This window comes from Alosa pseudoharengus, unplaced genomic scaffold, assembly GCF_046254945.1.
Source record: "Alosa pseudoharengus isolate Yale_2024_CS ecotype anadromous, Long Island Sound unplaced genomic scaffold, YU_APseudo_1.1 YU_APseudo_1.1_scf_23, whole genome shotgun sequence".
NCBI classification, from domain to species: Eukaryota; Metazoa; Chordata; class Actinopteri; order Clupeiformes; family Clupeidae; genus Alosa; species Alosa pseudoharengus.
In genome coordinates, this window is record NW_027468685.1 from 11847758 (window position 1) to 11874066 (window position 26309).

At 43.4% G+C, this 26309-nt stretch overlaps 1 protein-coding gene across 3 annotated transcripts; it reads right to left on the reverse strand.

The window, feature by feature from the left end:
- LOC143140531 (zinc finger MYM-type protein 4-like) lies at nucleotides 1–26309 on the reverse strand. 3 transcript variants are annotated; one of them, XM_076301495.1, is made up of 28 exons: nucleotides 26168–26309; nucleotides 24308–25357; nucleotides 23905–23952; nucleotides 20791–20843; nucleotides 20587–20709; nucleotides 20338–20419; nucleotides 19888–20143; nucleotides 19263–19518; nucleotides 18756–18965; nucleotides 13350–13497; nucleotides 12799–12914; nucleotides 11952–12143; nucleotides 10793–10943; nucleotides 10384–10559; nucleotides 9841–9982; nucleotides 8920–9084; nucleotides 8624–8661; nucleotides 8334–8478; nucleotides 8056–8168; nucleotides 5565–5757; nucleotides 4712–4876; nucleotides 4322–4422; nucleotides 3524–3668; nucleotides 3014–3165; nucleotides 2745–2859; nucleotides 2236–2481; nucleotides 1747–1882; nucleotides 1–1177 (listed from the first exon to the last, which is right to left on the reverse strand). In XM_076301495.1, the coding sequence occupies exons 2-28, from the start codon at nucleotides 25332–25334 to the stop codon at nucleotides 964–966; spliced, it is 4908 nt and encodes a 1635-aa protein (XP_076157610.1). In that variant the 5' UTR covers nucleotides 25335–25357; nucleotides 26168–26309; the 3' UTR covers nucleotides 1–963. The 3 variants fall into 3 exon arrangements, with proteins under 3 accessions (XP_076157610.1, XP_076157609.1, XP_076157611.1); XM_076301494.1 differs by having other exon boundaries at nucleotides 13350–13500; XM_076301496.1 differs by lacking the exons at nucleotides 1–1177; nucleotides 1747–1882; nucleotides 2236–2481; ... (14 more) ...; nucleotides 12799–12914; nucleotides 13350–13497 and adding exons at nucleotides 14061–14764; nucleotides 15977–16082; nucleotides 16187–17709.

The window sequence follows — 26309 nt, forward strand, 5'->3', positions numbered from 1 at the left end:
TTGAATTAAAAAAATCTTTTTACTGAGATATTTTAAATCATACATGAAAGGGCAGCACTGGAGGAGGTCCCAACAGTACACTGTGCATCCAACCGCACTGTTTTTCTTGGTCTCCCTTCACACTCTACTCAGATCTACAGCATGGACAAATGACTACTGCTATTATAAATGTACATCTGTCACTTTAGTGTATCAATAGTTACAAATAGAAAAAAAAAAATCACAATCTCTTTCGGTAGAAAATATATCTCCACATACAACACAGATCAGAACTCTGCACCGTCAACATTCATCTCAGGGCTGTAACCAGAGCACGATCAGAAACAGACAGACATTATCTACTTATTTCAAGATGGAATGTGAAACAACAAGGGCCTCAGAAGGCACAGACTCTTCGACTTTTCTTTTTAATTCACTGCCGCCACAGAGCCCAGGGACGACGGGGATGTTCAATGTACCGCAAGTCTCTGGCCCTAAAAAAAAAAAATCAAATCAGTCTGATGGATGGACATGTGCAGCTGTTGCTGGCCCTGTGTGACACAGTGTGTGCATAATGTTGGAAGCTTGGTGTCTAAGCCACCGCTGCAGCTCTTCACTGCTTTCGCAGGCGGCAGCAGCAACAGTCACCCTCACTGGTTTTCACACCTCCTACTCTAACTGCAACCCAAGTGCAGTAGTCTGGACAACACAGCAGGAGAGTTAAACAGAAAGAAGAATAGCATATTAAATCCCCATCTGTTTCCACATCTTCAAACAGGGTCCGTTGTTCATACTTGTGCGTTAAGTGGACGTACAACATCGTAAAATGAGTCCTGGTTACTTTTCCATGAAAATCATTCTCATCTGTGTTTGCATTTGTGTTTGTCCTATCCATCATGTGTATGTGTGCAAGTGTATGCGTGTGAAGTGATTTAACAGAGAGGTCTGTTTGCGTGCTATATCTGCACGTGCGCTCAGGTCAGTTCAGTCCGAGTCCTGTTCGTCAGATGAGGCTGTCCGTTGAGTGCTGGGCTCCTGTGGCAAGTGCAGCTCTCTGACGGTGAGGATGCGTGTCAGCATGGCCTGCAGTGCATCCCCATCTAGTGGTGAGGAGGAGAACCACATGGGGCTGTTGGGCACGCAGCAGCGCTCTGGTTGCAGGTAGAAGACGTTGGTGCGCTGCTTTACTGACGGTGAGCTGCATTGGACAAAAGTAAAAAAGTGTGTGGTGAGCATTCTGGCGCATAATGGCTGCCGTGCATCACCCAGGTGGGTGCTACACATTGGTGGTGGTTAGTGAGGTCCCTCCTTCCCTGTGAAGCATGCTTTGAGTGTCGAGCAAAGCGATATATAAATGTAAGGCATTATTATTATTATTATTATTATTATTATTATTATTATTATTATTATTAATACACATATCAACACTCAACGGGGCAAAATATTTCAAGTGGATTTGCCTTGTTGTAATGTATGTATCTAACATATCTAACTCTATAACCGAAAAGAATCAAGAGCAGAAAGCACTCATAGAAATTCCACTTCAAATAGTTTCACACACAGTTGAAAGTAAATACTTTGCAGCATACAGTATTTGTCAAATTGTTGAAGTGCAACAGATTGTCACTGGCTTGAATTGCTCACCATTTGGAAAGGTAGAACTCATAGAACCTTGAATTGCTCACCATTTGGAAAGGTAGAACTCATAGAACCTTGAATTGCTCACCATTTGGAAAGGTAGAACTCATAGAACCTTGAACTGCTCACCATTTGGAAAGGTAGAACTCATAGATCCGGACGGGACAGCGCAGAGGGTTCTCCGTGTTCTCCTGCATCTCTAGAACTGGCTCCTCTTCTTCATCCTCCTTCTTCCTCTTCCCTGATGCCTCCTCACCATCTGTACCTAAAAAAAACAAACAACAATAAAACCATGAGGACCTAAACACAAAGAAACAGCTCCACACATTGTCTACTTGACCACGCTCAAATCCACTGTCCTACAACCATTTTTTCCCCAACTGGTTTGTTCCGAACAGAAACGGTTTCGGTTCAACCCTAATATTGACATTCCTGAACCGGTTAGAACAAAAAAATAAAGTTCCCGAACTGGTTAATAACGTTCCATGTCAGCTGCGGGACATCGCTTTTGTTCCGTGAACCGGTTCAAAGCCTTGCCTACAACACACACTCAGTCTCTCTCTCACCAACACACATACAAACACACACACACTTCCTTCAAGCACACTCCCTGCTCACCTTTGGGCGACTCTTTGCGGTTTATAGGGGGATAGAAGCGGAGGCAGGCAGCCTTGCTGCTCTTGTGTGCGCGCGTGCAGCGCATGACGTGGGCGAAGGAGAGGCGTTGGTGCTGCTGGACGGTGCGCAGGCCGAAGAATTTGGTGCAGAAGAAGAAGATGGTGTAGAGCAGCACGCTGGGCGAGTAGGCGCCCAGCTGCTTACACTCCCACAGGTACTCCTCCTCAACGCGAGAGTGGATATAACCTGCAGCACAGTGGACAGTGACACAGCTTAGAATATGCATTTTGTGTGAGTGAGGGTTTTTGGGCCTATGATTTTGTTTTTTAGAGGGTTGACATATGCACATTAACTGAGCACTATGCCTAATGGTATATATATATTAAAAAAAAAAGACCAGGACATGACAACAGGAATAGATCATGGACAAAATAAAACATACACTAATATGGATGACAAAATCCAAAAGAATGTGGTGGTGTTTTTAATAGTGTGTATGTGTGTCTTACCGCCTGGTGTTACCACTGGCGCCCAGTCCTGGAGTTGTTTGGTTATTTCCTGTGTAAACTTGTTGTAGAACAAGTCTGCAAAGATGTTCTCCATGCGCCCATTCTCAAATAGATGCTACACAAACAACCAATTATTAGAGGAATCGTTATCGCGATTATGAAAATGTCTAAAAAAAAATCTCCAGCATTGGAAAAAAAATTTCCGGCAGTGGAACATACTGTCAAATATGTTTAAGTATTAAGTATAAATGTGTGTGTGTGTGTTCTACCTGTTGTATGCCCAGGCACAGGTAATAGATGCTGTCAGGCCTGTATTCTTCACCCCCGGGCCTCCGGACTTCACTGATGAATTTACACAGGCCGTAGCTCAGCTCAGCGGTGCTACACTGCAGCAGATCCTCCTTCAGAACTATGGGGCGTGCTGCAAACACATCACAACCTCAATATATATTTTAGCTGGGCTTACATAGGGATCTAGTCTCTCTGCAATCACATCTTAAATAAGGTGCTTTACTGCGGGATTACACACCTCATCACTCCAAAGTCTCCTCAAATCCAAATTAAACCAAGGAAGCAAATATACACACATAAAATTGTTCTGTTATTTTCTTTAATCGTTTCCATATATTTGGATTATCTCATCTACTGAGAATTTAGCAGACAACCTTGGAGAGTGTGGTGATATAGAGTTCTCTAGTGCTTTGATGATGGAGTTGGGTATGCAAACTTGAGTGTGTGTGTGTGCAAAATTTGTGTTGGTGAGGCATAGGGGCACTCACATCCAAACCGGGGCATGGTGACATCAGGCTGGGTCTTCCTCCACTGCACCCACTTCTTCCAGGCCTTCACCCCGTACACAGCATGCAGCTTCCCAGTAGGCAGAGGCAGAGCAGCTGGCTCCACTGTGGGGCGCTTACGGGATAACTGCTTGCACACACACACACACACACACACACACACACACACACACACACACACACACACACACACACACACACACACACACACACACACACACACACACACACACACACAGAATGCACACACACACACACACACACACACACACACACAGAATGCACACACACACACACACACACGCACACACACACACACACACACACACACACACACACACACACACACACAGAATGCACACACACACACACACACACACACACACACACACACACACACACAGAATGCACACACACACACACACACACACACACACACAGAATGCACACACACACACAGAATGCACACACACACACACACACACACACACACAGAATGCACACACACACACACACACACACACACAGAATGCACACACACACACACACACACACACAGAATGCACACACACACACACACACACACACAGAATGCAGACAGCACACACACACACACACACACACACACACACACAGAATGCAGACAGCACACACAATGTAATGAGTATATCTACTGAGTCTATGGAATGTGCCAGATGAACATGCAATGATTTTATTAATTACAAACAACTGATTATTGATTTACCAGTGATCGGCATGGACACGTGTGTCTGTACATACCCGTTTTTTCTGAGGGAATCCATCTCGGACTCTGCGGCGTGGTCTTTTTGAGGGAGGTGGTTCCGGGTTCTCAAGTCTCTCTGCGGCTGTCTCCAGGGCTTCTGTTTTACATGACAACACAGTAACACCATAAGAAAAGGCCAACGGTCCCAAAAACATATAGCAAGCACATCGTAGTACAAACCACAGCTTGTGATGCTAAATGGTCTCCCCCATAAATTGACGTTTGCCTGCAGATGTGGGTGTCATTATGTGAATGTGTGTGTATGTATATGCATGTGCATATTTCCTACTGATACAGACGTTTTCCACCAAGCATGTGTACCTCGATATATGTTTTACCATTACTAGCAGAGAAGTCTTCTTAGTATGTGTGTGAGAGTGTCTCACCAATAGAGAAGTCTGCCTCCAGGTCGATGTTTTCCTCTGGGGGTTCTGACGGGGGTGGGTCGAGAGAGGATGTGGGTGTGTCAGACGGCTGAGCAGAGAGCAGGTCATCGTCCCAGCCCAGAGCATCCAGATCAAAGTCTGGAATGGGTGGGGGACTATCCGGAACTACAAGTGGGTTGGGGGTAGAGAGCAGAGGACGTAAATCAGAGAGGAGGAGCTTCATGAGCTATGAAGATGTGAACTTGAGGCTAAGAACATATTAGGTTTAGGCTCTGAAGATATGGAGTTCTAATATTTATCATTCTGCTAAAATTAATTGTTTTCTTCTCCAGACACCAATTCAAGCAGGTACAGTCAGTACTTAATGAATTAAATTCTATCCCTAGACTAAAATATAGGTTACTTGTATTTATATTTTGTGATGAACTAACTAAATATGCGTCTTTTGCAACAAAGTATGAGCATTACTCCGATACAATATAGAGGGAATGCACAGACTAAAGTCTGTAGAAAAAAAATCTCCAAATTTCTGTAGCATAGCAGCTATTTTGCGTTTCGATTTCAGATGGGGCTTTTCTCCTTCCCAAAACAAGAACGTTGCTAGGTCGGTAATCGCCTACAGATGACTCAGACAAGGCCAGAAGTCCTGTCCGTCATGTTATGAGGTTATGTGCCATCAAAATGATTTGGGAAACGTTATGTTAAGGTCAAAAAACTTTTAAGGGTGCCTTTACGTAAAACTGCAACTCTTCAGACAACAGTGACAGCCAAAATTAGCTTCCAAGGTGTAAATACTTTGATGTTAAGATTACTACTTGAAGCTCTCTCTTTCTCCGCCTCTCTCTAGACTGACCATCGTCTGGGGAAGTGCTGGCCACTGGCATCTCCTTCTCATCCTTCTGGTTGTCCTCAGCGACAAGTTCGGCCATGAGAATGAGGTCAGCTTCCAGCGGGTCTGTGGGGATCTTCTCCTTGATCTGCTGGATTGTCTCAACAATCCGCTCTGCACTGTCCAAAGTTGTAGGCAGGAACAAGGGCACTGGCACCTGAGAAATACAGGCACATAGTCAACAAATAAAGCTATAAATGAAAAAAAAGACCATGGGCCCAATTTTTAAAAGATGGTCATCTAACATTCTTGGATTTTCTGTGGCACTTGTTTTCTCTCATTATGATTACGGATTTAGCTGAAATAATCACTTTTTAATGCAGTTTGTTTGTTTGTTTGGCCTGTAATGTTAAACAGGATTATTGAAAAAATGCTCTATAACCATGAAATACACTTTGAGTAACATTGCAAGATATCGGCATTTGCAAAAATCTGCGCTCTCCGAGTAGCCTACCCTTTAGTTGATGTTATAAACAAGCTACTATGAAAAGTTACTATGAAAAAACTATAACATTAACTTAATTCTTAATCTCTTAATCATTTTCCACATCCCTCCCTGTCCGTTTACCTTTGCAAAGGAGCAAACTCACTCAATGAACCAGTCATATTTTTTTTTAATCCTGCGCTGTGGTTGGTCTACAACTTTTCAGATGGCTCGAAGCTCATTGGCAACCAAACTGAAGTGTACCAAAAATGGGCAGCTAATGCAAAAAGCTTACACAACACTCAGGGCCCTATCATGACATTCTAAAGTGCATCGTCACTCGTCAAAAGTCTATTCAAATTTAGTAGGATGTCCAGTTCACATTGGGAGGGGTTTCGTTCTCAAAAGTGGAGCGCATGGCGTAACAAGGTGTTCCTAGGTCTTTTAATCAGTCATTTTGGTGTGTTTGGGGCGTAACATCATTTTAAACCAATGAGAATGACATCTGTCATTCCCTTTAACGGCGCAACGCGCGATATGTCAAATAAATGCATCGGTATTTTGGCATTCAACGGTGCATTTGAAGGAGGCTGCTTGCGAGACCGTATGGAATAGTCATTCTTAAACCATGCTTTACTAAAACCTAGCATAGCCTTCACGCATTTGCACTCGTCTATTATTTGAACTCATTGGCAAAGTGAAACTAACTTCACCAAGGAGTCAGTCAACGACAAGACAGTTATATGCAGTTACTTTCACTATTGACTGACAATGGGTTACCATCGAAAACATAGGATGGAAAAAGCAACACTTACCCTAATGTTGCTCAAATGACTGAATAAAACAACATTTATCCTGCAGAGGAGTTGCTTATATCTCGTGACAGTGCGTCTTCAGCTGTGCTCCATACGTGTCTCTCGCCTCTCCCCTAATCACTTTTAACCGTCATTACCAATTTGCAAATGATGGTGAATAACTACTCATCATGAGATGTACAGTATTTCGTAATATCTTTATTCTAATTATGTTTCCCATTGTAATCGTGCAATTTAATGCTTTGCATGGACGTGCGCTGGTGAGTGTTCATGAATGATAGAAGGATGGTGCGTGCACCTGCCAATATGACTGTTGACATGCGCTCTTAAAATAGCATATGAACAACGCCATTGACTTCTGACCAGGTTTAGGTGGTGTATGATAGCGATTTTTAGACAATGCGCGAGTCCCCTCCCTAGGTTGTTAATTGCCACACCCCTGGGCGCAATGCTTAAAAAATAAACGTGCAAAATACCGAATTCAACTTTCCGCGGGTGAATAACGAATATTACGCCATGCGCTGGTGACCCAAAATACAGCCCTTATTCTGCTCCAGATCAAATGTAATGCCTGCCCTCATACAGTTCCAGTCATTTTAAGACGTGTTATTGCATTAAATATCAAAAATGAAATATAAGTATAAGTATATATATTCTTTTGATCCCGTGAGGGAAATTTGGTCTCTGCATTTATCCCAATCCGTGAATTAGTGAAACACACTCAGCACACAGTGAACACACAGTGAGGTGAAGCACACAATAATCCCGGCGCAGTGAGCTGCCTGCAACAGCGGCGCTCGGGGAGCAGTGAGGTGTTAGGTGCCTTGCTCAAGGGCACTTCAGCCGTGCCTACTGGTCTGGGTTCGAACCGGCAACCCTCCGGTTACAAGTCCGAAGCGCTAACCAGTAAGCCACGGCTGCCCCAATATCAGGCATATTAAATATCAGGCATATTAAGACTTTAATACATAAAAAGGACAACAGAAGAAGCAGTAAATGACCCCACATATTTAAGACTTAACTAAGTGTAATTTAAGACCTTGTATGCGATACCTGAAAGAATTTAAGAATTTCTACGACCTAAAATTAAGATTATTAAATGTTAGACTTTTTAAGACACTGCGGAAACACTGTGTGTATGTGATGGTTCTATACTGAAAACAGCTTTAAAAGCTCAGAGGGTGATTTCAGTGGGGGGTGGTGTTGAGGTACCCACCGGCAGTGGCAGACCCAGTGGCTGAGGGGCATACTGGCTGTAGAGGTTCATGGGTACTGGCACAAATACGGGCACAGGGACGGGCAACACCAGCACATCTGGATATTTGTGCTCTGTGGAGATAGAACACAACAAAAAACATCAACAACTGTGCAACAACTGTGGTGCTATGCTGTGAGCTATGCTGTGTGTGTATGTCTGTCTATCTCAGCCATCTCTCTTCGGATGTATGCATGTAGTATGTTGGATATATGTGCATTTGTTAGTTTGCTTGTTACCTGTCTGCGTCTCTATAGTCTGGTGTGTGGGCTTGCAGAGTGTGCCTTTGGTCTGTGTGAGTGGCTTGCAGAGCAGCGACTTGTTCTTCAGCACCCTGGGTGGAGGGGGAGGGGGGGCCTTCACCACGTCCGTCTGTGTGCTTGCCTGGAGGAGGCAGGCAAAACTTCACTCACACAAACGGCAATCTAGTGCATCCACACACACACACACATATGCACAAACACACGCACGCACAAACACACGCACGCACAAACACACATTGTTGGGAGGACACAGCAAGCATACTTACATGTCCAGTGTTCTTGACAGGCATGTTTGGTACCGCACCTACAAGATAGAAAACATATCAATAGGCAGCCATTCAGACAAATACACCCAAATACATAACCAAGACATGACATGGCGTCATGGGGAAAGTTCTTTAAAACACACAACCAAAAATACTCTCTCACACACACACACACACACACACACACACACACACACACACACACACACACACACACACACACACACACACACACACACACACACACACACACACACACACACACACACACACACACACAGCTCGTTGGCCTTTACCTTGTAGAGTAGGATTGGCCAGGACACTGGGCTGTCCATTAGGAGTGCTGGACAGTGAGATGACATTGGCAATGACGGGTGTGGCCTCTTTAGAGACCGGTGGCTTTTGAGCTGTAGGGGTCGACGTGGCTGACGTGGCCGACGTGACTGACGTGGCTGACATGACTGACGGAGAAAGAGAGAAAGAAAGAAAGAGAGGGAAGGACAGATTAGATGAGAAAGAGAGAGAAATGGACAGTCAGCAATAGATTGAAGGTAAAAAAAAAAAGGTGAGAAGGATAGACAGGTAAAGAAAACGTATAGCAGGTTGGAAAAGAGACAGCAGGGTGGGATGGAGTTAACAAATGACAAACAAAAAAGGAAAGACAGGGAGCATAAGACCCAAATTTAAGACACCACATTTTAACCACATATATTAGAGAAACTGACATTCACTGAACATTATCCTAAAGGTGTAGGTTTTTGAACATTCTAAGTTCCGCAACAATTGAAGGTTCTAAAATTCTATGTTGAATTCAATGAACCCAGATATTCTTTAGAACGTTCATTTCTCAACATTCCCATCACACCGGTGTGACGGTACTCCTTTAAGGGTTAACCCTTAAAGGTGTAGGTTTTTGAACATTCTAAGTTCCGCAACAATTGAAGGTTCTAAAATTCTATGTTGAATTCAATGAACCCAGATATTCTTTAGAACGTTCATTTCTCAACATTCCCATCACACCGGTGTGACGGTACTCCTTTAAGGGTTAAGTGTCACAAATGAAAACAAAACTGCTAGGAGAAGCTGCAGCTGAAGGCTGCACATGAGCAGAAAAGGTTTCAGACTCTAACTTGTGTGTGAGTGACAATGAGCTTGGCCCAGTGGCTGTGTGTGAGGATGGGCATGGCTGTGAGTGTGCATCCGGCCTGCAAACTCACCCTTGCTGAGCGGCTCTTTGTTGCCATGCTGACTGCAGAACAATATGAGGCAGTGGTAATTGCAAAAGTGTTTGATCTCGCCTAACCAGCGCAGGGACTCGGACATGGCCCGAGCACGCTGGCACCACGCACACTTAGCCACCTAGGAGAGGGAACAAGGGGCAGGACGTTTATTACGGTCAGTTGATCTAGGCCCGACACTTGTGTTGTAAGGTAACCCGTGATTCAGCTACCATCATAAAAAATCTCTCAATGTATACAATGGGTACTACAACCTTTATCCTAAATCCACAGGGCTAGTTTTATCCTAGATACTAACTCTACCACCATCACCCTAGGTTATCTAAGCTAAGGTTATGACCCTGTGACCCCAGTGTGTTTGTTTGTTTGTTTATTTAATTTAAAGCCATTTCAGCAACTAAGGCTATTTAATGGCCAGAACATTGTATGTTAGAGAAGTTTAGAGAAGTTTCTTAAAATCTATGCTAGCTTTTCTATGCTAACTTTCAAAAGGTGGAACTATCATGTGACCCCAGGACTGACCTGGCAAAACAGCAGTGTGTAGGCGGAGACACACTCCTGGCTGCAGAACTCTTCCTGCTTGTCAGAGAATCGGCTGGAGACGACGGACGGGGAGATGCCTCCGCAGTAGCGGCAGTTGCGGCAGTGTTTGCGGCCCCAGCGTTTGGCCAGGTCGTGCCTGTAGAGTAGAGTGCAGCCTGTGGGGGGGATCACAGAGAGGAGCAATCACCATCTGAGACAACAGTAGAAACCAGACTGCATAACATGGCACAGGTGGGGTGACAGGCAGCATAGTGACAGACAAAGACACTGACTGGACCAAGAAAAAAGTGTGTTTAAAGCATGGTGGCTGTAAGGGAGAGAAGTGGCCGTGTGTGTGTGTGTGTCTGTGTGTGTGAGAGAGACTGTGAAAGGCAGACAGGCGGCTCACCCTCGCTGCAGAAGAACCGGTCCACACCGCAGACCTTCTTCACGTCCTTTACGCCTTTGTCGGCCTTGCAGTAGTCACAGCGGCTCGGAAGCTGGCTCGCTTTTCTGAAATCCTCTGCACACTGCTTCCCACAGAGCACAAACATCCTCCCCTGGAGAGACACAAGGCCACCCAATCACAACACAGCACTAGCAGGGCACAGCTAGCAGCATTTTCCTACTGCTCAACCTCTGTGTTCAGGAACGATAACTGTAACCATAACTATAAACGGGTTTCCCGTTTACCAACAAAACTAGATGCACGCAGCCGTGGGGCAGAAGACGCTTGGTGGCCGTCCACAACGTTATAAACTTAACCTAAATAGTCGGCTGCTGTAAGCTACAATCTGAATTTTTTGTATACCCCTGTTGTCTCAATGATAATAACATCTCATTTCAGGCTATATTTCAGAGTTTGTCGTTCATTTGCATTAATATAACATCATATTTTGTCATTTTTGGCAAAGACATGCATTCCGTTAGGGATATTGAACATATTGAACATTCTCTAACCATCGTGATTTCGAATTGGTGCAGTTTTCAGCACAAAAACTCATTTTATTCTTTTCATGGAGAGCATTGCTCTATGCTGTTTTATGGTGCTTTCTGCCTCTTAGTTGCGCACGCATGTTTTCGTGACGTTGCATAGAAATCCATGCATAACAATAAAAGTGTCTACACTGACCAGCGATAAGCAAAGTCTCTCCTTGTGTTAATGAATGTGACGGCTAAAATTTGATGTGTTCTGATTGGCTGTTAGCTTTTAATCGTTCTCAAATTCGCTCTGAATGTGATCCCCAACGATATCGTTCTTCACGTCGTCATTCATATTAACGAGAACGATATTATTTTATAGTTATAGTTATCGGTGTGAATGGCCTTTAAGAGGTGAAATGAGTAGAGTACCTATACACCCATCTTTTGCATACTTTATTACTAACAAATGAACATGTCCAGTTGAAACAGAGAAAATGCAGATAAGGAGAGTAAGACGGGAGGCCTTCGTGACTGAAAGATAGAATAGAATAATAGTGGGGCAAGAGAGTGGAAAAAAACAAGGATCTGTTGACGAGATGGAGGATCTGTTTCTGTGGTGAGAAGTGACTGTTAAGGGAACATACCTTGACCTCCACAGTCTCTGGCTTGGTGCTGATGGTGCGGTTGCATTGTCGGCAGGACAACTTCCCCATCTTAGCGGATGAAGCAGCCTGGGGAGGAGAGGCTGAGGACTGGGGTGCCGAGGTGCTGGGTGCCACGTCCACTTTAGCCGGCGCTACGTTCAGCTTTTGTGCATTGGTCTTGTTGAAGTTATCCTGAGGACACAAGCACAGGTTTTTAGTTCACCTGATGCGCAGAAATAACCCTGACTGAGGTATTGATGTTCAAAGGTGTGCATGTAGAGTCTAAACATGCCCAGTGTTATAAATATGTTTAACGAACACTTCATCTTCAGTTTGTTGAGATATTCGGTTTCCGTTCAAAACGGAATAATGCGTCAACCATTGATGTCTAGGTTTCAATGTACAGTACAGGCCAAAAGTTTGACCATTTACATTGTAGATTCATCAAAACTATTAATGAACACATGTGGAATTATGTACGTAACAAAAAAGTGTGAAATAACTAAAAACATGTCTTATATTCTAGCTTCTTCAAAGTTGCTATTTTTTTTTTATTTAATACCATATTCAGCAAGCCATAACTTGACAAATATTCATCTGTGGGCCAAATAACTTTGCATTCATTCATAGTTTTGATGCCTTCAGTGAGAATCTACAATGTAAATAGTCATGAAAATAAAGAAAATGCATTGTAGACAGAGGTATACACATGTAGACAGAGGTATCTTAAAAGATCTTCAGGACACAAACTCAAGCTACCAAACTACTCACATAAAATAGAAATGAGAAGGCGTGGGTGAGAGGACTTCAAAGATGTGTGAAGTGTCTGTGTTTGTGTTCGATATACCTGAAAACTAACGACACAGTTGAAAGTGCAGAAGTTCCGGATGGATCCGTCGGACATGGCGAGGTGATACTGAGGCACTGCAGTGGTGCCGCATCTGTCGCATGGCAGCGAGGTCCCTGGGGGGAGGAAAATCAGGGTTCAGAGGAAAGAACAGTGACAATGATGATGTCTCTATTTGAATGTGGACAGTAGTCTCTAGGAGATGATCGTGTGATACTATGAGAGTGGTTTTGTTTGGGCTTGCCAGTGTCTACTCCAAGTGCCTATTCACCTTATTCAACCGGCGGCCATTACGATGGTGGTGGTAATGCACTCCGTTTGCAAACTGCTAAAAACAAAAACTCACTGAAGAAGAACAGGACAGTGAACCCTTTTTCTTTTTCGGTGAGCTTTTTTTTGGCAGTTTGCAAACGGAGTGCATTACCACCACCATCTGCTGGACTGAGGTGTAAGTGTACCCCCTCAGCCTCGTAATGGCCGCCGGGTGAATAAGGCAAATGTATGTATGTATACATGTGTGAACGTGGTTGTGGAATGGACCGAGTGTTTACCTGCAGAGCTGACTGTGTGCACTCTGTGAGCGGTCACACAAGTGGCAGAGCAGAAGAGTTCCGTTTTGCCTTTGTTGTCGACACCCTCGACCATCTCAGAAGAGGGCCGCAATGCCTTGCACATCGCACATTGCACAGACGTCAGACTCTTCTTCAAAAGAACACACACAAACACACATACACCAGATTTACTATGCTGCCAAAGACCTCCCGAAACTGTCAGTGGAAATCAGGACAAGTGTGTCTCTGTTTTGTGTAGTACTAAAGGCCATGAACCATGAGGTTTGGTTACTGTACTGTACATGTTGGGGAACAGAAAGGCAAATGAGAGAGGCCGAGTGAAAAATACAAAGAGTACACAGTACTTTATTAAAACATTGTCTGACTCAAATAAGTGCAACAGTTCTGCATATAAACGTTGAAGCCTCAGTGAGTGCCTTGTCAGCTACAAGACACTCACCATTGCATTGATCAAAGAAAAAGAAGTCAATGATCAATGACTCCCTCTCACACAATCATCTCCAACTTCACACACCAGCTGTCCCAACCCAGCATTAGAAAAAATCATAACATTGGCCAAGCTGTGGCACAACTGGCTGGGTCACCTGCACCGTACGCCGGCGACCCGGATTCGATTCCAGCCCCGTGGTCCTTTCCGGATCCCATCCCGACTCTTTCTCCCACTCGCTTCCTGTCATTCTCCACTGTCCGGTCACATTAAAGGCATAAAAAAAGCCCCAGAAAATGTCATAACATCAACAGTATAACCACTTTATAACCAGTGGTGGCTGGCAACTTTGGTTTGGTGAGGAGGGCAGTTTTGGAACAAGCAGCACCTCAGTGATGATGAGCACCCTGTGATGTTGCCGTGGCAGCTGCCGCCAGCACTACCTGAACATGAACTGTGCCTTCCTTTCATTCTGGGCAGCAAATTTCTCAATGACTTTCTGGTTGAAGTCAATCATCTCAGTCACCAGTCTATTCTCCAATGAGATCATGGCTAAGGCATTCAGTCTCTCCTGAGTCGTGGTGTTTCTCAGAAACGTCTGAATTCTTTTCAACTTCAAGAAGCATCGCTCAGGTTCTGGAGTGGTCATGGGCATGGTGATGAGGATCTTTAGGAGAGTGACGGTCTCCGAAAATACTTCTTCAAGAAAATTTTCCATAAACAGCTGGAAGAGGTCTACAGCACCACGACAGGCTATGAACTCTTCCTTGTTGTAGATGACACTAAGCTCTGCCTTCAGCTTGTTTCCATTAAGCATTGGGTAGGCCCTCAAGGTGCTGTTAAGTGCATCTTCAGGAAATGTTGTCTTATAGAATGGAAACTTGTCCGCCTGCAGCAAGCTGGAACTGACTAGGTGGGCCGTGAAGTGGAAGCGTTCTTTAGTGTGTCTCATTATGGCATCACACACCTACAGAGAGAAGAATAAAAATTAAACAAAATACACATACATAATATGCTGTAAATGGATATGCCCAGTATGTCCATTTCACCTATAACCAGCATATATTCTTTCTAAATATGGAACTTCAGAGGTAATGACCACGTTTACATTCCAGGAAGAGAGCTGCTGCCATCTGTTGTACATAGGTGAATATGGAAATGTTGAGGAGTCTTTGCTGAGAGAACTTGAGCAATAATTTAAGTTTAAAATATCTTGAAATTAAATGTTGATCAAAAATTTGATGTAAATAAAAACCGTTTATCTAATGCAAAGTACAATACCTAATTTTCTATTTCTAATACCCAATAACTCTGATGAGATTTTAATTTACAACACAACACAAGCAGCTCAATAGAGCTGTGGCAGTGTGGCTGAGCAGAGACGGTTAAAAAAACATTTGAAAAAGGGTGACATTCTATAATGTGTTACAAGTATGGGCTTAACAAGTAGCAGGGGTTATACAATGCATCTCCCTTAAAGGTGTGTCACTAAATAATGCAAAATATGACTAACTACTGGATTGCTAAGCTTTTATGCATAAATCACTGCAGAATAAAATGAAGAAAAAGTATGACTTTTTTCACAGCGAAGGCATCAGGGTATCATAAGTAACATACAACATGTCTGAAGAAGGAAAGATCAGGGAAAAGATGTACTTCTCTGTCACATGCATAGACCTGTTCTCACAAGAGTGCACAGCATATTTGATCATACAAATTGTATTCTTTTTCAGTAAAAATACATTAGATAGATGGTGAGGTGTTAGCCATTCTGCAAAGTATGTTTTCCACTATCCAACTACAAGCTGTAGCAAGCCTACTGTTACAAGCATTATTTTAAAATATCTAAAACTGTTACTACAAACATTAGAGCACACACTAATACATAACAGGCCAGTTCCACTGATAAAATCTTGATTTTTTTAACAGTTAATCTTCCATTTTTTACACTAGTTGAAGAACTACTTGCTACTTTGGGAAGTATGCTTTGGAATTATCTTCAACTTCATCTTGATGTTATATTGAAGGTAGGTAAAAAGTTGGCAAACACTTAAAAAATAAAACAATACTCCCCAGTGTAACATGAACTGAGACGGATTTCTACAACATAAACTCATCTCGGCTGCAATACTTCCCAGTGTAACATGAACGGAGACTGATTTCCACAACATAAACTCACCTCGGCTGCAATGTCTTCACACCCCTTTGGAGTAAGTCTCCGACGCCTCTTTGTTGGCGGAGAGTCACCTACTCTGATTAGCTCAACCATGGAATGGAGAGAATTTCTGCAAAGAACAAGGATAATTTAGAATAACAGTAAAATGCAATAATAACAACAATATAATAATAATAATAATAATAATAATAATAATAATAATAATACCACTACCTGTTTTTTTGTATTTCCAGTTGGAACCACTCCATGCTCTTGTTGATTTGGACTGAATCTAGGTTCTTTTTCTGGAGCTTGGCATAGAGGTTATCTACACATGGCATGATGTGGTAAAAAAGCTCCAGATAGAACTTAAACTCCTGATCCTCCAGTAGCATAGCGAGGGCTCCTGCTTCTCGGACTGTAGTGGGGTCAAAGTCACCCGAGTCTCGTATGCTCTCAAAACACTGAATGAGTTCCTCTCTGTACTCAAACACAGTGTTGATGGTACGGCTGGCAAAGTTCCATTTGACAAAAGAGGATTTAGGCCATCTACGGGCTACTACCTTATCAAGAACACCTGTCCGCTTGGGTGACCAGGAAAAAAAGCTAGCAAAACCACCAAGGTCAGAAAAAAAAATTCTCACTTTGGATATGTGAGAGGTTGCCTGTTGCATGACCACACTGAGCTGATGAGCATAGCAATGAATGTAGTGGGCATTTGGGTACTCATCTTGTATTTTTTTCTGAACACCTGCAGTGGTACCTTTCCTACCGCTGGCTCCATCATATGCCTGGCAGATGAGCTTTTTTTTCTCATCACCAAGAAGTATGGCAGCAAGACGCTCCTTTAGTGCCCCAACAACAGACTCGGGGGTAGCTGACTGCAGAGGAAGGAACTCAAAAAACCTTTCCTGCACGCTGTTCTTGTCATCAATGTAGCGCAGCACAAGTGCAATCTGGGACTGTGTGGCAGAATCCAATATCTCATCTACCTGGATTGATAAGAAAGCACTGTTCTGGGCTTCTTTGATGATGTGTTCCTTCACAACAGACAACATACAGTCCAGTAACTCGTTCTGCACAGTTTTTGCAGTTCCCTTAAATACAGTGTTCTCAAGGTGCTCCTTAAACACTCCATCAAGGGAAGCATCAAAATCCACTGATCCACGGAATATCCCGGTATTATTCAAGCTCTCACACTCATCATGTCCACGCAAAGCAAAATCAAAGGCAACACTACATTTCACGCTGTCTATTATTCTGGACAGGATGTGTCTGTTTTTGATCACATCTTCATTGTGTCTTCTGAAACCAATCCTGTAACCTTCCTCTAGCTGTTCAGCAAGGCTAGGCTTGCCCAAAAAATAAAGCTTCATACTGTTGTCAAGGTGGCTTCTGTTACTTTCATGCCGTCTGCACTTATCCGCAAGATGTTTCAAGTCTTGTACCCCCGTCTTTGTCCAAACCCCTTCGGTGCCAGGACTTTGAAAAAGCAAACAGGGAAAGCAATAAAAGGCATTCCTGACACCACATCCAGCTAGCCAACCCCGCTTGTCATAAAAAGAGCGGGAGAAGCTGCGGGTGTAGGCTCGGCTTCGGTTATTGGACTGCTGCTGGATATTTAAATCTGGTCTGTCAGGCCCAAGCTCCTTTATCCTCCGTCTTTCTTCCAGTGAACGGCTTGCGAAAGGGCGAGTTTGTAAGGAAAAAACTGAATTTTCTTTGCTTTCCGTGGTTCCACTTGAAGTGTCCGTCTCCTGAAAGTACCGGTGAGTTAGCCAACGAACAGAAGTGACAGCACTGCATCCGTAGCTCAAGAGACAGCATTAAAGGCAACTAGATCATCTTCAAATCAGTTTTCATAGTATATGGTCATGTGAAGGACTGATAAACACGCTTAAAGTTCCACTTGTACTTGTAGTTACCTCAGCTATGCACTAAGCCTATACGGTTTTAGGGTCCAGGTTGGACCACCCCACAAAAAAGTAAGAAAGCGTTCACAGCACAAGGTCACCAAGCACACTAAGAAGTTGTTCATCAGTGTTAATTATGCTCATGCAGGTGTTTGTAAGATTTTTGCATGGCTTTTGAGTTGTTATATTGCTAGTTTTCAACCAAAATCCCTTATGAAAAACAGCATTGGGAATTCAGATCAAATTAGGTCCAAACAAATACCCCCTCCCCCACCCTCAAAAGAAAAAATAGAAATGGAAAATCTGAAACAAGATCCGCTTCAGCTTTTCAAGGATGACAATAAGCCCTTTGGCTTTACTGTGTTTATCCTTTTGACCGATAATGTACAGACATTTAATTTATTGATTGATTTTTATAAGAAACATCCTTTTTACAATAATGTCAATAAAAAAAATGTAAAAAAAAGTAAATTAATCAATTCACGTTTGCTATTCAATAGAAGTCGTAGGATTTATTGACATGCGCCTCTACCCCAAAAATAATATTTATTCACATAGAAACTAACTAAAACAGCCAATAACTATTGAATAAGCTTCAAATAATACATTTTTCATGCAAGCAGCTACTATTACCCTAAAAAACAAAAACAAACAAGCAAAAAACAGACCTTCCTGCTTTTCTACCAGGATAATCCAAACACAGTTGAGAGAACACTTCCCTGAACTTTCCAAACCTCTGAAAAAGCCACCCCAAGCACTTCCACTACAGTACCAACACAAATGATCCACTGTTTCATCTGGAGAAATAGGAAAACATCAAGGACGAGATCAAGAGAGAGAGAGAGAGAGAGAGAGAGAGAGAGAGAGAGGGGGGGGGAGGGAGGGTGTACCTTGCGATAAGAAGTGATGCAAGTCTGGCTACAGAACTTTTTGCTGACGTTGTCGATCTGCAGCGTGTGGCCCTGGCCTCCCTGATAGCAATAGCTCCCGCAGTGGGCACAGCAGTTCATGTTGAGCTTATTGGAGGAGCGGAAGCCCGCAAAACACTCGTCACTGCACAGCTTGTGCGTGGCGCCCATGTAGTTCACCTCATGTTTAGTCTAAGAGAGAGGGAGTAGGAGAAAAACAAAAGTCACCCATCACAAGTCACGCCTTGAAGGGTACTTTGCATGCTCTTAGAGGTCTTTTACTCTTAAATTTTATCCTTCACCTATGCCTTTCTAATTGAGTGGCAAAGGCTGACCATACAGTATTTCGGTGTTGCTTCAAGATCACAAAAGGGAGTGATGTATTTGACTGACTGTTGAGCTCCAACAATCTACCAACAACCTTTAGCCAGAATGAAGGACTCCACCTTTAAAGTCTTGTAGAAGAGAGGCGTGTCTGCCAACACTTACCACCACAACTTTATGGCAGTTGCTGCATCGCGCTCTGGGCTCCACTGTGGAAGGTGGTGATGGGGTGACTTGGGGAGCAGAGGCGGCTTGGGCAGCCAAGGTAACAGATGTGGCCGCTTTGGGTGTTGCCAACGTTGCCAGGACACTGTCCCGTTTGAAATTAAAGGTGGAGAGGCACTTCTGACTGCAGAAGTCCTTCATTAAGCCTGCCTTGTCCACGGGGGCAATGATCACATCCTTTGGATTAAGGATCACCCTACACAAAGAAGTAGTTCACGCACATTGAATACAAATCCCTCATATGTTGTGTCAAAAGTCAGTCCACTCAGGGCTTACACATTTTAACAAGGACTAATGAGTGCTCCAGCTGCCATTACAACTCCCAGAGAACTCATCTCCAGCTAGAGCACTCAAAAACCGACTCAGACTTCCTCATGTGATCTACACAACAGTGTTAGTCTCATCGGGACTGTAATGGTGGAAGAACAACAATGCAATGAAGATAAAAGTAGCCGTGTCTTAAATTAGGCAGTAATGACAAGTGTACAGATTAGACCAAGACCCTTGCACAGCGACCCGTTCAGGGACCTTTTTAGAGGACATAGCACTACTTGAGAAACCTTACTTGAGGCAGAAGTGGCAGGTCCTCTTGGAAGACTGTTTGATGAAGGTGCCTGTGGAGCCAGTGAGGCAGGTGGTGGAGCAGTAGAGCTGAGGCGAGCCCTTGCGCTGGTACGCTGTCTGACCCTTCAGCAGGACCTTCTGGCAGCCCGAACACACCACACAGAGGGCGCTCGCCACGGGCAGCTGCCCTGGCAAGGCTGAGGGAGGCGCTGCAGGCTTCACGGGTGGCGCTGGCACGGGCGCGTCTGCTTTTGCAGCTTTGGTAGGCAGAGAGAAAAGAAAAATGTTTTGTACATGGAGGGCAGAAGAGAGATAATTGGCTTTGCATCTATGATACTCCTCATTACTCCAAAAACATGCATTATTCAGTAGTTCCGGAATGGGACCTTTACTGAATATGTTGATGAGTGGAAGAGTGGATGAAGTCTCACACAGCAACTGTGCAACTCACCAGTAACAGCAGGCGTCTGTCCCACAGAGAACACAGCACTGATCTTAAACTCATCAGACAACTTCTGCTGAACTCCAAACTCCTAAAAATACAGAGGCACATCAAGAAAAGTGAAAGTGTGGTTATATGAGAAACAAAAGGTCTGTGTGTGTTTGGTATGTGTGTGTGTGTGTGTGTGTGTGTGTGTGTGTGCCTGAGTGTTATGACGCTGAGCATCTATCCCTCAGTGGAGTAGAGGGTGTGCTTTACCTCTGCCGAGTCGGGCTCATCCTTGATCCCGTCTGTGTTGAAGGGTGCGAGCGCCCGATCATATTCCTCGTCCTGGGGCTCGTCCTTGATGCAAAGGTTCAGCTCTGCCGCAGGCATCGCGTCCTGTGAAAAGCACAACAGGTCAGCCCTCATTCAGCACAGTAATTCAGGACCATGTACACTATACGTAAGACTGGACCATACCTGAGACGCTGACTCTAATGCACTAGTTTCCTGATTGGCCAGTGCCGGAGTCTCTGCAAATTAACAGAAAGCATTCAGTCACATTTACATATGGGGTCATTCCAAGTGAAAACAGCCAAAATCGGGGTATCATGTACATGGTACCTCTCAGATTTTGCTGAAAAGCGGTGAAAATATGCCTTATGTTACCAAACTGAGGAATCTGAAGTTTCAGGTCAATATCTCAAACGGTTTGCCCGTGCCGTCCATTTGAAATTTGGGTGCCACGGCCCTAATTGACACATTGGAATTTCACATTTCATCCTTTGCCATTTTTGGAAGCCCATAACGTCTGTTCTAATAATGGTAGAAGGCTGGAAACTGGTGTGGTAGTTCATTGTAGCCTGTACTACACAATTCTGGAGGCAGAATCAATTTAGGTTACTTACTGTTTAGGTGAGAGGTGGGTCACCAAAGTCCTAAAAAATGTTGACGGCATGTGTGATTTTTCACTTTTTGGGTGGCCGTAGCACCACGATTAATGATCATATTTATTCTAAACAGGATTATTTGTTATGTTTGGGAACTTTGCTCTTGCCAAAATTAATTTGAGGGTTATGGTACCACTGATGGGGGTTTTATGGGGGTCCAAAAACCCTCTCCGGCAAAGGTGACTTTTTTGGAACCCCATATTTGGACCCCCAAATGACCATGTGGGCACTTAATGATCCTAATGGGATTTATACCAGATAAAGATACATATTTGTTCTTTCTTTTAATGAAATAACATTTTTGACTATGAAGCTCCATAATATGAATTTTATTCTTCATAATGCACCATTTTGGACATTGTTTCCAGAAGTCTGGAATGTAAATCAGGGAGAATTTAGTGATGATAAAGCATGAAAATAGTGGAAATAACTTAGTATTATGCTCAGTGATGGCAAACAATTAAATACTGAGATGCTGTCACAGATTAACCCCTTATCCCCCATGAAAGAGACCCTCCATCAAACTTTCAAACTAAATAACAAGAATGTTACATAGTGTAAGACCACTACAAATAAAAGAGTTTTCCCTTGCCCCTGTCACTCTCCAAATAAAATTAAATTGAAAATTAAATAGTGTCTATAGTATTATCCTAGAAATTGTGGAAGCAGTGGCATCATTTTGTCATGGTAATTTTGGTCAAGTTTGTATTGGCGAGCACTGCGTCCATAGATGTCTGGCACACTGACACAACAAATGATATGTTGGAATGACACCCAACAGGGGATCTGTCTTTGGTCCGATGGCCATTTTAGGATGTTGTTGAAACACTTCATGAATTTCACAAAAACATCACCATGTTCATCTGAACGTTCAACAATGTTTCCAATGAACCAGTCATCATCATAGATACAGGCAATGTATTTTCCTAGCTGGAAAATTGAGTTTTGTGGCTAATCTGACTGCGAGTGTTCTGCCGGGTGTTCTGTATCCAAGTGTTCTGAATCCGATTGTTGTCCTGCATCGACATCTGTGAATATTGTATCCTGTGATATTAATTTGGTTTAAAGCAATGATGTGATCGTGTTCCACTGATCGTTTTGGCCGAGGCGTAACGTTTCTCCAATTCCTATATTTCCTCATGTTTTTTAATATGTTCTGCACTAACAAAAAAGAATGTCAGATCAGCCACAAAACTCAATTTTCCAGCCAGGAAAATACATTGCCTGTATCTATGATTGGTTCATTGGAAACATTGAAACATTTTCTTGAATTTCCCCTTGAGGATCAATAAAGTATCTATCTATCTATCTATCTATCTATTGTTAGAACGTTCAGATGAACATGGTGACATTTTTGTGAAATTCATGAAGTGTGTCAACAATATCCTCACATGGCCATCGGACCAAAGACAGATCCCCTGTTGGGTGCCATTCCAACATATCATTTGTTGTGTCAGTGTGCCAGACATCTATGGACGCAGTGCTCGCCAATATGAACTTGACCAAAATGACCATGACAAAATTATGCCACTGCTTCCACAATTTCTTGGATAATACTATAGACACTATTTCATTTTCAATTTAATTTTATTTGGAGAGTGACAGGGGCAAGGAAAAACTCTTTTATTTGTAGTGTTCTTACACTATGTAACATTCTTGTTATTTAGTTTGAAAGTTTGATGGGGGATAAGGGGTTAATCTGTGACAGTATCTCAGTATTTAATTGTTTGCCATCACTGAGCATAATACTAAGTTATTTCCACTATTTTCATGCTTTATCATCACTAAATTCTCCCTGATTTACATTCCAGACTTCTGGAAACAATGTCCAAAATGGTGCATTATGAAGAATAAAATTCATATTTTGGAGCTTCATAGTCAAAAATGTTATTTCATTAAAAGAAAGAACAAATATGTATCTTTATCTGGTATAAATCCCATTAGGATCATCAAGTGCCCACATGGTCATTTGGGGGTCCAAATATGGGGTTCCAAAAAAGTCACCTTTGCCGGAGAGGGTTTTTGGACCCCCATAAAACCCCCATCAGTGGTACCATAACCCTCAAATTAATTTTGGCAAGAGCAAAGTTCCCAAATATAACAAATAATCCTGTTTAGAATAAATATGATCATTAATCGTGGTGCTACGGCCACACAAAAAGTGAAAAATCACACATGCCGTCAATATTTTTTAGGACTTTGGTGACCCACCTCTCATCCAAACAGAAAGGAATGTTGATTCTGCCTCCAGAATTGTGTAGTACAGGCTACAATGACCTACCACACCAGTTTCCAGCCCTCTACCACTATTAGAACAGACATTATGGGCTTCCAAAAATGGCAAAGGATGAAATGTGAAATTCCAATGTGTCAATTAGGGCCGTGGCACCCGAATTTCAAATGGACGCCACGGGCAAACCGTTTGAGATATTGACCTGAAACTTCAGATTCCTCAGTTTGGTAAAATAAGGCATATTTTCACCGCTTTTCAGCAAAATCTGAGAGGTGTCATGTACATGGGTGGCTGAGTTGGCGTGGAATGACCCTATGGTTATATAAATGTAAGCACAAAAGGCACAAGTTAAACCAGATAAATGAATGGGTCAAGGGCAGGACGAGGGCTCTCATTCTAACTTAGGGCTACCTGTGCTGTTCCTGGGTACATCAGGGTTCTCAATCTCCTGCTTCAGGCCTAGAGTTGAATTCAGACGGAATACAGATGAACTCTCATTCACAGCTGTCTACAATTACTATAAGTAGGTAAAATGATATTAGCATTTTAATCAAGTATCCTCAGAAACCCTTAAAAAATACTTCATCATCCATATCATCTCATAGAAAAAGGTTACAGAACAGCCATAAGGGAAAAAAACATATAGCACTGAGACATATGACACAATAACAATTTCACACAGCTTCAGTTCAAGAGGGGGCATAATATTCACTGTGTTTGGTTTGTAGCTACACATTCATGCACAAAACACTGACATATTAACATCTTTGTGTTATCTCATGAATTAGGTATGACTGTTAGCCTCAGTATTTACCTGAGTCTGCTGTCTTTGTCTTGTCTTTCCCATCTGACGATGAGTCAGTGCTGTCCTCCATAACCGTCTCTACGCCCATGTCCAGATCCTCGGTGTCGGTTTCCGTGGCCACACTGGTCAGTTTGACGCCATGCCCAACCATTCTCTCAGAGGATGCCTCGGAGTGTGAGGTGTCAACCGTCTCGACGCCCATGTCCAAACCTCCGGTGCTCATCTCCATGTCCACTCCCATGTCCAGGTCGGCAGTGTCCCCTCCTAAGGATCCGCTGGGTTCAGAGTCCATGCTGATTTCTTCCTTAATCTCACTGATCACCGGAATCTCCAGCACGCCAGACACACTGTCCTCTGACTGCCCATTCACCTCCATATCACCCCCGTCCAAACTTTCAGTTGCCCCTCTCAAACACTCACCACTTACTTCCACAATCCCCTTGGGCCTTTCCTCCTCCAGAACCTCTGCTGTTTCCTCTTTATCTCCTTCCAAAGTCTCAGCACCTCCTTCTGATCCCTGCCCCTGGGGATCCTGTTTTCCCTCCACTACTCCCTCCATAGCCTCAGTGCCCATCTCCTCCTGCCTGTGCTCCTCTGCCCCAGTGGCAGCCTTCAGTTCTGTGGGAGGGGTGTGAGAGTGAGGCTCTGGTGGTGTGCTGTCGCTGGCTGCCTCCTGTGTCATGGTGCTGTCTCCAGTCTGAAAGGAGCTCATCACCCCACCGGGGTTCCCCTTAGCAGAAGCTGCAGAGTCTCCATTTGCACCATCTCCACTAGTGTTAACAGCATCCACACCATCTGTCCTGCCATCACCACCCTCTCCTTTGGGAGATTTACTTTCATTAGAATCATCTCCACTAGGTGTCTCTATGTTTCCAGCGTCCCCTTTGGATGAACCTGCGTTGATAAGTTCTCCACTGGCACTGTCTCCGTTTGCATCATCTCTGCTTGTAGTCTCTCCAGAGTCTGAGATGCAGAGTCCATTATTCTCTCCACTGCCGCTGTGCTCTTCCGTTTTCAGACTCTCAATTCCATCCATCGCTCTGCCAGGCTCACAGTGAGCTGAGGGGGGGAAACACAGTTACAGTATTTATGCAATATGGTGGTGGTGTGTTGAAGTTAACGTTATGTGAAAATTTTGTTAGTTTTTGCTCTCAGCAATTAAGACCAGAGCGCCCCCCAATGTTCCCTCCAACAAAAACACGATCATGGCGCGAAATATTGGAGAAGCAGCAGGAAACAAACTGAGCGTGTCTTGGGGTTAAACAACCTGTAAATAGGAACACAAGGTCTAACACTTAAGCCTGAAATAAATTCCTGTTTTATTAGAGGATTATGGGTTGGCTTCAGTGTTCTACCAAATTCAAGTATTGTGTGTCTTGCGGTTAAAAGATTAGTGGTTGATAGCCCGCTATGGCTGGCGAATTGGTAGAATCATGACTACTTTAGCCTGCTAGCATGTTTGGGACAGAATATTTACATAACAATATAATGCCTATATTGGAAGATCGAATGTGTCAGAAGACGCACAAGAAAATTGACAATTTTATCTGACGCAAACTTTCTAAGAACTAACGTTACACATGCAACCACATTGCTAGTTCACCAAGTTAATTATAGTCAAAGTCTTTCTTACATCTGTTACAGTCGACAACACCACGACAGTTGTGAGTATCGCTAAATGTACTGCACATTATATGATGTTTACTAACTAGTGGTACTTCATTTTAAGAACCCTGGTGGCCTCACCCCACTGCTGAGTTACCCCGGGGAACATGCATGTTTTTGGCTAACGTTACCATTGCTAGCTATCCACTGTATTACTGTAAACAATGCGTTTTATCCACAGCAGTTGTTCGCTACGAGACTTACCGTTCCAATGATTTCTCCACAACAACTTCCAATGTTTTCTTCAGATATATTTCTGCAATGTTATTCCAAACAATTACCAACAAAATAGAACACTGCATTGGACAAAAGCTACCAAATGCTAGTGAATGTTGCAAGAGGAGGG